General features: G+C 40.3%; 1 protein-coding gene and 1 non-coding gene across 2 annotated transcripts; one reads left to right on the plus strand and one right to left on the minus strand.

The window, feature by feature from the left end:
- The first annotated feature begins 1,413 nt into the window (after positions 1-1,413).
- On the plus strand, positions 1,414-2,381 carry LOC708847 (histone H3.3A-like). Its single transcript, XM_002806298.4, has one exon. The coding sequence runs from the start codon at positions 1,431-1,433 to the stop codon at positions 1,839-1,841; it is 411 nt and encodes a 136-aa protein (XP_002806344.2). The 5' UTR covers positions 1,414-1,430; the 3' UTR covers positions 1,842-2,381.
- Positions 2,382-13,517: 11,136 nt separating this feature from the next.
- On the minus strand, positions 13,518-13,644 carry LOC114675272 (small nucleolar RNA ACA64). Its single transcript, XR_003726351.1, has one exon. It is a non-coding gene; the product is annotated as a small nucleolar RNA ACA64 (small nucleolar RNA).
- Between the last annotated feature and the right edge of the window lie 325 nt (positions 13,645-13,969).

Below are 13,969 nucleotides of genomic sequence, written 5' to 3' on the forward strand. Positions count from 1 at the left end.
AGAGAAGTCTCAATCATTTTAGAAGTTTCTTTTGCCAAAAGTAAGGACATGCCCGTGACAACGCCTCAGTAGGTCCTGAAAATATGGGCACAAGGTGGTTGAGCTACAACTGGTTTTATACATTTTAGGGGGACATAAAACATCAATCAATACACATAACATGTGCATTCGTTCGTTCTGAAAAGGCAGGACAACTAAAAGTGGGGGCTTCCAGGTCATAGACAGATTCAAAGATTTTCTGATTGGCAATTGGTTGAAAGAGTTATTACAGCCGGGCGCGGTGGCTCAAGCCTGTAATCCCAGCACTTTGGGAGGCCGAGACGGGCTGATCACGAGGTCAGGAGATGGAGACCATCCTGGCTAACACGGTGAAACCCCGTCTCTATTAAGAAATACAAAAAACTAGCCGGGCGAGGTGGCGGGCGCCTGTAGTCCCAGCTACTCGGGAGGCTGAGGCCGGAGAATGGCGTGAACCTGGGAGGCGGAGCTTGCAGTGAGCTGAGATCCGGCCACTGCACTCCAGCCTGGGTGACAGAGCGAGACTCCGTCTCAAAAAAAAAAAAAAAAAAAAGAGTTATTACTTAAAGACCTGGAATCAATAGAAAGGAATCTGGGTTATAATAAGGGGTTGTGGAGACCAAGGTTTTGTCATGTAGATTAAGCTCCCAGGTAGCAGGCTTCAGAGAAAATAGATAGTAAATATTTCTTATTAGATTTAAAGAGGCTGTTCTATCAGTCTTTTTTTTTTTTTTTTTTTTTTTTTTGAGACTGAGTTTCGCTCTTATTGGCCAGGCAGGAGTGCAATGGCATGGTCTCGGCTCACTGCAATCTGTGCCTCCTGGGTTCAAGCAATTCTCCTGCCTCAGCTTCCCAAGTAGCTGGGATTACAATAAGCACGCATCACCATGCCCAGCTAATTTTTGTATTTTTAGTAGTGACAGAGTTTCACCATGTTGGCCAGGCTGTTCTTGAACTCCTGACCTCAGGTGATCCACCCACCTTGGCCTCCCAAAGTGCTGAGATTACAGGCATGAGCCACTGCACTTGGCCTTGTTCTATCAGTTTTAAGGTGTCTGTGTTGATGTGAATGCTGGTGAGCTGTGAGGCATGTCTGACACTTTTCCCTCACTTTTCATTATGGCTGAAACTAGTTTTTCAGGTTAACTTTGGAATGCCCCTAACCAAGAAGCAGGTCTGTTCAGATGGTTGAGGGGCTTAGAATTTTATTTTTGGTTCATATCCTCCCCTTTCTGGCCAAGATTTGCCAGAAGTTACATCGATGGCCACCAAACTTCTGTTTTGACCCATAGTATTACTAAGGCGGCATGGCTGCCTGGCCCAGGTCCATCCTCTCCCTCAGTGGGAACCCTAGGGTCAAGGGACTTAGAGCCAAAAGATTTATAGCCAGTAAGTAAGGAGGTCTCTGTACCATGGCTCCTACGAAGCAGACTGCCCGCAAATCGACTGGTGGTAAAGCACCCAGGAAGCAACTGGCTACAAAAGCCGCTCGCAAGAGTGCGCCCTCTACTGGAGGGGTGAAGAAACCTCATCGTTACAGGCCTGTTACTGTTGCACTCCGTGAAATTAGACGTTATCAGAAGTCCACTGAACTTCTGATTCGCAAACTTCCCTTCCAGCGTCTGGTGCGAGAAATTGCTCAGGACTTTAAAACAGATCTGCGCTTCCAGAGCGCAGCTATTGGTGCTTTGCAGGAGGCAAGTGAGGCCTATCTGGTTGGCCTTTTTGAAGACACCAACCTGTGTGCTATCCATGCCAAACGTGTAACAATTATGCCAAAAGACATCCAGCTAGCACGGCGCATACGTGGAGAACGTGCTTAAGAATCCACTATGATGGGAAACATTTCATTCTAAAAAAAAAAAAAAAAAAAAAAAATTCTCTTCTTCCTGTTATTGGTAGTTCTGAACGTTAGATATTTTTTTTCCATGGGGTCAAAAGGTACCTAAGTATATGATTGCGAGTGGAAAAATAGGGGACAGAAATCAGGTATTGGCAGTTTTTCCATTTTCATTTGTGTGTGAATTTTTAATATAAATGCAGAGGCGTAAAGCATTAATGCAAGTTAAAATGTTTCAGTGAACAAGTTTCAGCGGTTCAACTTTATAATACTTATAAATAAACCTGTTAAATTTTTCTGGACAATGCCAGCATTTGGATTTTTTTAAAACAAGTAAATTTCTTATTGATGGCAACTAAATGGTGTTTGTAGCATTTTTATCATACAGTAGATTCCATTCATTCACTATACTTTTCTAACTGAGTTGTCCTACATGCAAGTACATGTTTTTAATGTTGTCTGTCTTCTGTGCTGTTCCTGTAAGTTTGCTATTAAAATACATTAAACTAAAAAAAAAAAAAAAGATTTATAGCCAATTTAAATGTTCTAGGCCAAACAGGAATGGACATCAACAGGCATTTATTAACCCTTAAAATTTTGTATATAAAAGTCACCAAACAAAAAGTCAAATGTGAGGTTACAAAACTGATTTATCTACTTTTAACTTCTATATAGTGAGCTACTGTGGTCTTGGTTTTAGTTACAATGTAACAATTATCTGTACAAAACATAAGCCTTGTTAAAACTTTTTGGCTAAGGAGTTTAGAGACTTGTGCCACAACGCTTTTTGCCCTCTTTTAGCAATTTGTCCTAAGGTGGCTGATAATGTTTTTAAGTATATATCTATCTGGATAAATATCATAACTGGGACTATTATACCCAGTAGGCTTCATCACAGGTATCTTTATATCCTCTCAGTAATAATTTTCTTTTAATTCTACAGAAAGCAGAAAATTCTTTATGGTTGTGATGGATGAAATGGTGCCATGCATGTAATTATCCAGAAGACAAAGTCCCTTATTTTGCCAGCTGTTTAGGCATCCAGGTACCCATCCTTGATTTGCAGGGTCTGAATTAATTCTGTTCCTCAAAACTGGCCCTTATAATCTCACACACCCACTTCTTCTGGGGTAGTCCCTGGGCCTAGAGGAAAGTTGTTTGTATAGGTTTAGCAGCAGGACATTTGCAGTGAAAAACTAACTGGATCCAGTGGGATTCAAAATGACAAAGATTTGCAGGCCTTTTCAAATCATCTCTAGTCTTCTGAATACATGATTCTGATTTTCTCAGAAGAAGTAAAACTACGAGAAATAAATAACAATAGTTTGACAATAGAAAGAGAATGTGCGTGTCAGAACAGAAAAAGGAACCTATTCCATTACGATGCCAACTAAAAACATGAAGAAAATTATACTGATACTCTTTAGAATATTATTGTAGCCCAGAAATAATTCATGATTCAATTTTCACTCAAAAACAAAATTCAAGGCTGTAGTCTAGTAAAAGGTGTTATAGTTTTCCTTTGAAACAATTTCTCTCCTCTAGTCCTCCTTTTCTACTAAGGAGAAATTACAGTAAGACCAATTTGTGTGTGAAATAAGTTTTAGGCTTATTATACTTGGCCTGATTATTTACACAAAGTGCAGCAAGAATTGTTTGACGATATAGGCTCTTTTCAAGTAGGCTTTGCTGAACTTTACCTAAAAATGTGTTATTCTAGTCAAAGCCTTGGAAAAATAACCAGAGTCTCCAATTGTCTTATTTTTTTTAAAAAAAAGACTCTTAGTAAACTTATGCAAATTATATTGTTATGAAATCAGAATATGCATGAACAGTTTCCAAATTTTGGAGACCTCAGATAGAGAGAAAGGTAAATTTGCTTATAAAAACATACTTTACCCAATTGCTGTAAACTATAAATAACTAATAAATACATAAATAAATAAATAAAAATATTTTCATGACTCTCCTTTAACCAAATCAGCAGGCTTTCAAACAAAATGTTGTTTGTTCACCTTGGAACTGCCATTCACAAGCCAACCAGCTCTTGTCAGATGAGAGCTGTTTATCTGGCACTGAAAAATCTAGCAGCTATTCACATTGCTAGAGCCAGTCCTCAGGGAAAAAGAGGCTCCCTGCTAATGAATACCTCCTCCTTGCATCCCCAGATAGCATGATCCTATAAAAACCACATTCATTTTCTCATGGCAATCTTAGGGGCACTATTATTTTTGTTAGCATAGGGGTAGCTTTAGTTAGTATTCCATAGCAAGGCAGTAAATATACCTTAAGTGGAAATTCTCTAGTCCAAACTTCCAGTAGTTATCATTGGAAAGTGCTCACAGGCATTTGTCATAAGCCCCAATAAACGCTCCACAAAGAGCTATCAAATGAAGGATTTGTCCTGACCAGCACTCTAGCTTCCACCCTATATTCTGTAGGCTCAGGCAATCTTACTAGTTCCCATTTAGTGTATCCAATGAACATTTCTCAAAGGTCAGATTTACATGCCTTCAGTTTTATGATACTAGATAGGGAAAACATCCCCTAGTGAGATACAATTCCCATTTTCATAGGAAATTTAGGTAAAGGAGTCACAACTACCTTACAGAAAGCCTGTTTAAGCGTCTCAAATTTCATAATCCTATCTGTCTTTACATTTTTATGTTTTGGTCCCGGGAACTTTTCTTCTCTACTACCAGACCATTTGACCATTTCTGGTGGAAAAGGATTTGGGTTCCCAGCATGGAGTTGAGCCAAGAGACTCAAGCTCATTTGTCAATCTTTACCTTAACTCAACTCAGCTTTGCCCCCAGGTAATGTTAGCTTGCTCATTATACCTTTTCCCTTTTGTTTTTTTCTTAAATACCTCCAACATGGGGCAAATGTAGGAAAGTGATGTGGGACCTTTTAATGTAGAGGGGACCCAGCAGGGACTCCCTTTGTTTCACCCAACCTTTGATAGTGTTGTAAAGACCTTTGCCGTAACTCCATCAATTTTCATTTCATTTCATTTCTTAATAAACATCTAACGATTTCCACCATTCTGGGATGAGTCCTTTGACTCCCTTTTGCCTTTCCCTTTTTTGTTGTTGTTAATTACTGTAATGTTCTATTAACATCTGTAAGACCCACGAAGGACAGAAAATTTGATAAGGCTTCTTAAACAGTTGTTTGATTCTGCAGACGTAATGTCATCCAGGGTGCCCATATAGAAGGGGCCCCCTTAACCACAGCTTTTACCATGATCTGGGTAATAGGCATATTCAGTGGAAACATATCTTAGTTATCATAAAGCCAGTCCCACATGGCTTGCATATAAGGAATATCAGCTACTTCATCTGGGATGCTACACTTGGTATTTTATAGAGAGAGGTGGGAAATCCCCTTCTCAGGGTAAACAGACCTTAAGTGGCATTCATCCAATCCACTGGGCTGATTGTTCTCTCACAAATAACCTGCTCTTCATCTGGATCACATATAATCATCAGTGATTGTCTAATAGTAAGCTATGGGTACTGTAACAACCCAAACATGCTCTTTCATTCTGTAGCATTTAAAATATAAGATACTGCCCTTAAAGTAGTTATTTTTACATTCTATTAAAGGGTTCTCAGGAAGTGGATGACACAAAACTACAAAATGGAACAATTTCTTTACATTATACTCTATGGTTGGTTTTGCCCTTCCCTCACATTGACTATCTTCTTGGTAACCACAGGTTTGAGAGTTACTTTCTGTTGCCGTGCATAATTCTGCCCTTGGGGTGCAGCTTTCAGGCTGGTGGTGTAAACTCAGACTGATTTAAATCTGAGCTCTGTCTAGCATCAAGGTCCAACTCAGCATTATTACTATCATTATTATTAGACAGAGTTTTGCTGTCGTTGCCCAGGCTGGAGTGCAATGGTGCAATCTCGGTTTACTGCAACCTCAGCCTCCTGGGTTCAAGCGATTCTCCTTCCTCAGCCTCCCAAGTAGCTGGGGTTACAGGCATGCACCACCGCGCCTGGCTAATTTTGTGTTTTTTGTAGAGATGGCATTTCTTCCTGTTGGTCGGGCTGGTCTCAAAACTCCCGACCTCAGGTTATCCGCCCACCTTGGCTTCCCAAAGTGCTGGGATTACAGTCATGAGTCACTCCACCCAGCCTCAGCATTATTCTTTAATTTCATTTTACACTGTACAGATAATAACCAAGGAATCAAAGGTTTCTAATTTCCCACCTTTTGATTTTCTCTTTATTCATTTAGTTTTGTCTCTGTGTGTGTGTGTGTATATATGTATGTGTGTGTGTGTATATATGAATGTGTGTGTGGAGTCTCACTGTCTCCCAGGCTGGAGTGCAGTGGCACGATCTTGGCTCACTGCAACCTCCACATCCCGGGTTCGAGTGATTCTCTTACCTCAGCCTCACAAGTCGCTGGGATTACAGATGCACGCCACCACATCTGGTTAATTTTTGTATTTTTAGTAGAGACGGACTTTCGCCATATTGGTCAGGCTGGTCTTGAACTTCTGAACGCAGGAGATCTGCCTGCCTTGGCCTCTCAAAGCTCTGGGATTACAAGTGTGAGCCACAGCGCCCGGCTGCCTGTATATTTTTAGAAGTTTGGAATCGCCTCTAAACTAGAAACAAAACAAAACAAAACAAAAAAACCCCTAGCCTCTAAACTAGCAAAAACCACATTCTTGTGTTTTATAAACTTCACCAAAATCACTTTTTACTCTTATTTTATCTCTTAGTAAACCAGATTCCCAGTGCAAAAAATTGAGGATTACTTAATTTAACATAACATGATTTTTAAAATTTTAAACTACTGGAGAGAATTTTAAGATTAAATTTACCAAATTAAGCTTACCAAATATTACTAAAGTCATGTGAACTAAAAGGCATCAGAGCTAGTTTTTATTAGTCTGATAAGTACTTACTTTTCTTTTCTTTTTTTTTTTTTTTTTTTGAGACAGAGTCTCCCTCTGTCGCCCAGGCTGGAGTGCTGTGGCCGGATCTCAGCTCACTGCAAGCTCCGCCTCCCGGGTTTACGCCATTCTCCTGCCTCAGCCTCCCGAGTAGCTGGGACTACAGGCGCCCGCCACCTCGCCCGGCTAGTTCCTTGTATTTTTTTTTTTTTTTTTTAGTAGAGACGGGGTTTCACCGTTTTAGCCAGGATGATCTCGATCTCCTGACCTCGTGATCCGCCCGTCTCGGCCTCCAAAAGTGCTGGGATTACAGGCTTGAGCCACCGTGCCCGGCCAGTACTTACTTTTCTTTAAGCCAATTGATTAGAGCTCTTTCATATGGTTTGGTAGTGAAATATCACTTTCACATGATACATATAAAACATATAGACATAACAGACGTACAGAAAAAGGCAGATCTTATAACATTTTTACATCCCTGTTTTCAAAAATTCTCTCTCTTACTTTAGACTATTAATTTTTTTTTTAAATAAAAAGCATTACAGGAGCCAATAAAAGTTGAAGGAGTGATTTACTATCCCAGGCCTTCTCAAAAGGGAGAGCTGAGGCAGCAAGATGCAGTAGAAGTTGAACTTCTAAGGTATCAATCTAAAGAATTTAGAAAAATAACAAATTACAGAATTTTAAAATTAAAAACATCTTTCATTAAAATTAAGTCAGGCCCCGTGCAGTGGCTCACACCTGTAATCCCAGCACTGTGGGAGGCCAAGATGGACAGATCACGAGGTCATGAGTTCGAGAACAGCATGGCCAACAAGGTGAAACCCCGTCTCTACTAAAACTACAAACATTAGCCGAGCGCTATGGCAGGCGCCTGTAATCCCAGCTGCTCGGGAGACTGAGGCAGGAGAATCACTTGAACCCGGGCGGCAGAGGTTGCAGTGAGCCAAGATCATGCCACTGCACTCCAGCCTGGGCAAAAGAGTGAGACTCCGTCTCAAAAAAAAAATAAAAATAAAAATAAATAAATAAAAAATAAGTCAATGTTTTTAAGCAAATCTTGTTCTAACCAATACTTGAGTTTTACATTAGTGTATTTTTAACATCAAATGCTAATTTCTAGGAAGACTGTTCTGTTGTCATTTTCCTTTAATTATAGCCAATTTAAGCACAAGACTTTTTTAATATATTTTTTTTGTGACTCTTATTACAATTTACACAGAACATTTATGATGTGCTTGGACTATCTGTTTTGTCTTAAATATCCACCATTCTTAAACAACCAGTAATTTTATCTTGGGACAGAAATTTACCAGACAAGTTTCTCTGTTATACAAAGTCATTTTTCTTTTCACCTTTCATACTAACAATACCTCTTTATATCTATAACTTTACTTATTTATTTTTTATTTTATTTTTTCAAGATAGAGCCTCACCCACCCTGTCACTCAGGTTGGAGTGCAATGGTGCGATCTTGGCTCTCTGCAACCTCCACCTTCTGGGTTCAAGTAATTCTCCTGCCTCAGCCTCCTAAACAGCTGGGACTACAGCTGCGCACCACCAAGCCCAGCTAGTTTTTCTTTTTTGTATTTTCAGTAGAGACGAGGTTTCACCCTGTTGGCCAGGCTGGTCTCGAACTCCCACCTCAGTCTCCCGAGGTGCTGGGATTACAGGTGTGAGCCACCACATCTGGCCTATAACTTTCTTTAAATCTCTCTTACTTCCTGGTTCTTTTCACTGTGTTTTGTATGTAACCTTTAAATAACTTTTGAATTAGACAAAAATTATTTACCTTTTAATAGGAATACATTCTTTTAAAAAATGTGTTCCTATAAATTTATAATTTGGAAATTACCCAGACATTTAATAAATATCTATTAACATAGATTATATTACAAGTGTATTTATGAGTGTTTATTCCATTATATTTTCTTGACCAATTTATTTATTTTTAATGGTTTACCTAGATTATTTATGAAAACAGTGTTAGTCATTATTTAAAGTTATTTCCCTGTTAAATATTTTTATAGCCTATAAATTTCAGATTTTTACCTACACAAGAAACTTGAGGTGAAGTATATGGGTATTTTACCAATAATTCAGAAATTAGCTCTTTTCATTGAACCAACAATATTAATTGTCTTACTTACCAAAAATTACACAAGCAAAGATCATTCTGTTTGGGGCTATGTTTTCGGTTTTATAACCCTTATGCCAAATTTTGACATTTTATAGTATTTGGCAAGCATAAGAGTGAAACTGCTTCATCAATAAATGCAACTAAAAATGTTGACAGGCCGGGCGCGGTGGCTCAAGCCTGTAATCCCAGCACTTTGGGAGGCCGAGACGGGCGGATCACGAGGTCAGGAGTTCGAGACCATCCTGGCTAACACGGTGAAACCCCGTCTCTACTAAAAAATACAAAAAACTAGCCAGGCGAGGTGGTGGGCGCCTGTAGTCCCGGCTACTCGGGAGGCTGAGGCAGGAGAATGGCGTAAAAACCCGGGAGGCAGAGCTTGCAGTGAGCTGAGATCCGGCCACTGCACTCCACCCTGGGCGACACAGCGAGACTCCGTCTCAAAAAAATAAAAAATAAAAAAAAATAAAAATGTTGACAATTCTTAAGACATTTCTAATATTACTTTACCAATAATATTATATTTGGCTTATTTATAGAAAATTTTACTTAAGTCACATGAACTTGAAAAGCATTTGGGATTATCACTTACTTAATTTATGAATACTCCTTAACTTTAATCCAATTTGGTACCTTGTAGCCACAACACATAACAAAATACATGCATGTATACATAAACCCACACATACACACTCATACAAGGATCTCATATATTTTACTTCAGAACTCTAGCCATTATATATTAATACAAACTCATTGCTTTACAGAAACAAAAAATAAACACAAAGAAATAGTTGGATCCAAACAGTGGTTTTTACCTCAGTAGAAAAGTAACAACAGATTTATAGCAGGCAGAAAAAAAAATAGAGAAATAGAGAGCTTAGAAACTCTATAGCTGCAGGTTGATCTTTGGGCTTTGAATTTTTCCTGGATGTGATTTGCTCATCAGTTTAAAATGTGTACAGCAGACCATAATATGTAATCAACTGGAGTACTAAAAAACCTGAAATGCCCTCAAACTTTTCCATTTTACCCACACACTTGCAAGTAGAGGCACCATAATACCAATGGGTTACCAAAAAGAGGATCATTCTCCTTCTCTTTCTTCATTTTTATGTATTTATGTATGTATTTATTTTGAGATGGAGTCTTGCTCTGTCACCCAGGCTGGAGTGCAATGGCATGATCTTGGCTCACTGCAACCTCTGCCTTTTGGGCTCAAGTGATTCTCCTTCCTCAGCCTCCTGAGTAGATGGGACTACAAGCATGCACCACCGCGCCCGGCTAATTTTTGTATATTTAGTAGAAACGGGGTTTCACCATGTTGGCCAGGCTTGTCTTGAACTCCTGACCTCAAGTGATCTTCCTGCCTCAGCCTCCCAAAGTGTTGGGATTACAGGTGCGAGCTACCATGCCCAGCCTCTTTCTTCATTCTTAGATTGTTTCTCACCTCTTTTTCTAAAAAAGAGGACCTGAGTTGTGGCCTACGGGTGTGTGTGTGTGTGTGTGTGTGTGTGTATGTGTCTGTGTCTGTCTGTGTGTGTTTGTGTGTATTAATGTGTTCTGATTGTGAGTGGGACTCCACAGTGTTTCACCACTGAGTCATTTCTGCCCTCTTACATGTTGCAATTTCTCTCACCAGAGGTCTACCACCTCCAAGAGCGCTCAAAATGCCTAGTGATCAGCTCTTATATGCATTTTCCGGACAAGGCCTTTTTAAACAAATTTTGTTGGTTCCTTGTAGGGCCACTTCACATTGTGGCGGGGGGGGGGGGGGGGGGGCGCGGGGACGGGGGGGCGGGGCGGTCAACCCTCAGACACTCCCACTCAGTCCCCAGTCACCCAAGGGTGCCGTTTGGCTGGGAGGGGCTAAATCCCCTTTCTTTTTGAAGCCAAGTAGCTCAGTCTCTCATTTGTCTATGCAAATTACAGTTCAGTTCCTCATGCAAATGTGCAGACAAACCAACTGACCTTAATTTCAGGTGGAAAAAACAATGGAGAAGACCCTTTGAAATGCACCTCTGAACTGGAAACCAAATGGGATACCCAAAAGGGGGATGACTCTCTTTGTCTTTAGAAAAAGGCAATGGAGAAGACCTTTTAGAATGCACTTTCAAAATAGAATTAGGATGCTAAACAGCAGCTTCCCAGGAGAAAATACTCAGCCCAGACCCCTTCCTGAAAACTATCCTCAGCCATCCCCTAACTTTGTAGCTCTCGCCTGCCATTACACACATCAAGGTCAAATTCTCGCAGTACAAGATAATCTCTGATTCCCCCAAACCCAAAGAGGTCAGTTAATGCAATACAAGACTTAAGAATCTACTCATGACTCTTGCAACTCCACAAAGAAAGCTGAACACCGCAAAAGGGGCATGAATGGCACCTTTATTCTGAGTTCTTTAAGGTGTCTGAGTGTTAGAAGCCCTCTCTAGATTTTTAACTTTGTACTGAAGATGGCAAAATTGGAGGGAGGAATAGGGCAGAAGAAAAGTAATTGAAAGAACATTTTTTTTTTAAAGAAAGGCAGTGAGTGGAGAAACCAAGTACATGATTTGTTTTTGTTTTTGTTTTTATCCTACAGCTGTGAGGAATTTTAGCCAATTCGGAAGCCTTATTCCCCATAATTTGGAATTCTCATTTAGATTTGACCAAGTTGGGTAGAGTTGGCCAAATCCAATGGGAGAATAACCAAAACAAACAATGTAAGAAATGGTAAGAAATTAAAACCAGTTGGTTGTCAGTTTTAACATTTAGTCATTAAGGAGAACTTTCAAGACAGAAAAACTGAACTAAGCTGCTTATCTAGGAATGGGGCCCATGCATAAGACTGCTCTGTACTATTTTAGAAGCAGAAAAAACCTCAAACTCATCTTCCCTGTTGGCGGCGACCTGAAACTCCAGAGGGAGTTGCCTGCTTTCCATTGTTATGGAATCAGGAAAACTCACCTTCCTTGTTGGAAAAAAGTACAACTCCAGAAAAGGAGTCATACAACAAAATAAATCTCAGATTCTAACAAAATTTTGGGAGACCAGAGATTCTCTGTAGGAGGGCCTCCAAAGCCAGTAAATTTTTTCTATTAGATTGAGCAATAACGATAGCTCAAACTGTTACCAAGCATGGATAGGAGATTTGACAAAGGTCAGGGGAACCTCTACTCAGAGTTCCTTCATGGTTACCAGTTTGTAAAATAAAGAGTATCTAAGACAAGTCTCCATCAATTTAGAAGCTTATTTTGCCAAAGTTAAGGACATGCCCATGATACAGTCTCAGGAGGTCCTGACGACGTGTGCACAAGGTGGTTGGGCTACAACTGGTTTTATACATTTTAGGGAGACATAAAACATCGATCAATACTTGTAAAATGTACATTGGTTTTGTCTGGAAAGGTGGGACAACTGGAAGACTGGGCTTTCAGGTGATAGGTGGATTAAAAGATTGTCTGATTGGCAATTGTTTGAAAGAGTTATTATATGAAGACCTGGAATCAACAGAAAGGAGTGTCTGCATTATAATAAGGGGTTGTGGAGACCAAGGTTTTATCATGTAGATGAAGCCCCCAGGTAGCACACTTCAGAGAAAATAGATTGTAAATGTTTTTTTTTTTTTTTTTTATTAGACTTAAAGAGTCTGTTCCATCATTCTTAAGGTCTTTTGTTGATGTGTATGCTGGTCAGCTGTGAGTCATGTCTTACACACCTCCCTCACTTCCCATCATGACCAAAACCAGTTTATCAGGTTGATTTTGGAATGCCTTCAGCTAAGAACAGGGGTCTGTTTAGATAGTTGGGGGGCTTAGAACTTTATTTTTGGTTTACACTTTTTCTTTTATTTTTTAATTTGTGTGAGTACAGAGTAGGTATACATATATATTTATGGAGTACATGAGATGTTTTCATATAGGCATTAAATGTAAAATAATCACAGCATGAAGAATGGGGCATCCATTTTCTCAAGCACTTATCTTTTGAGTTATTTTTTTTATTTTTTATTTTTATTTTTTTCTGAGATGGAGTCTGGCTCTGTCGCCCGGGCTGGAGTGCAGTGGCCGGATCTCAGCTCACTGCAAACTCCGCCCCCTGGGTTTACGCCATTCTCCTGCCTCAGCCTCCCTAGTAGCTGGGACTACAGGCGCCCGCCGCCTCGCCCGGCTAGTTTTTTGTATTTTTTAGTAGAGACGGGGTTTCACCGTGTTCGCCAGGATGGTCTCGATCTCCTGACCTAGTGATCCGCCCGTCTCGGCCTCCCAAAGTGCTGGGATTACAGGCTTGAGCCACCGCGCCCGGCCTTCTTTTGAGTTATAAACAATCCAATTACATCCATGAAGTTATTTTAAACTGTACAGTTAACTTATTATTGACTATAGTCACCCTGTTGTGTTATCAAATAGTAGGTTTTATCCATTTTTTTCAATTTTTTCTTTTAGACAAACAGTTTTATTCGAAAAACAGAGCCAGCTGAGTGTCCCCCTTTCCACAGACCTGGCAGTGTTGGGCTCAGGTGTGAGAGGATCAGTTTCCTGCAGAGAGAAGACAGGTTTAGGGGTTGAAGGCCAGACCCAGGGGCTAGACCACATGAGTGGCCACACTGGGGCAGAGGCCACAGTGCCCATCAGGGCCTGGGTTCCACAGCTGCACATGGGGCAGTGCACAATAAGCTGAGGCCCCTGGAGGCTCTGGGTGCCAAATCTCACCCATGGCCATGGCCAAAGCTGGGGGTGATATTCAACCAATGCCAGTGACCCCAACCACTAGTGGGATGTGTGTGTCCAACACTGCTGGACCTACCCGGGCAGAGAGACCATTCTTTTATTTTTGTTTTTTGGTACTCATTAACAATTCTCACCTCCCTGGTGGCCCCCCACTACACTTCCCAGCCTCTGGTAACCATTCTTCTACTGTCTATGTCCATGAAATCTATTTTTTTTTTTAACTTTTAGATCCCACAAATTAGTAAGAACATGTGAAGTTTGTCTTTATGTGCCTGGCTTATTTCATTAACATAATAATATTCAGTTTCATCCACGCTGTTACAAATTACATGATCTCATTTTTTTAT

The sequence above is a fragment of the Macaca mulatta genome, chromosome X (genome assembly GCF_049350105.2).
Source record: "Macaca mulatta isolate MMU2019108-1 chromosome X, T2T-MMU8v2.0, whole genome shotgun sequence".
Classification (NCBI taxonomy): domain Eukaryota; kingdom Metazoa; phylum Chordata; class Mammalia; order Primates; family Cercopithecidae; genus Macaca; species Macaca mulatta.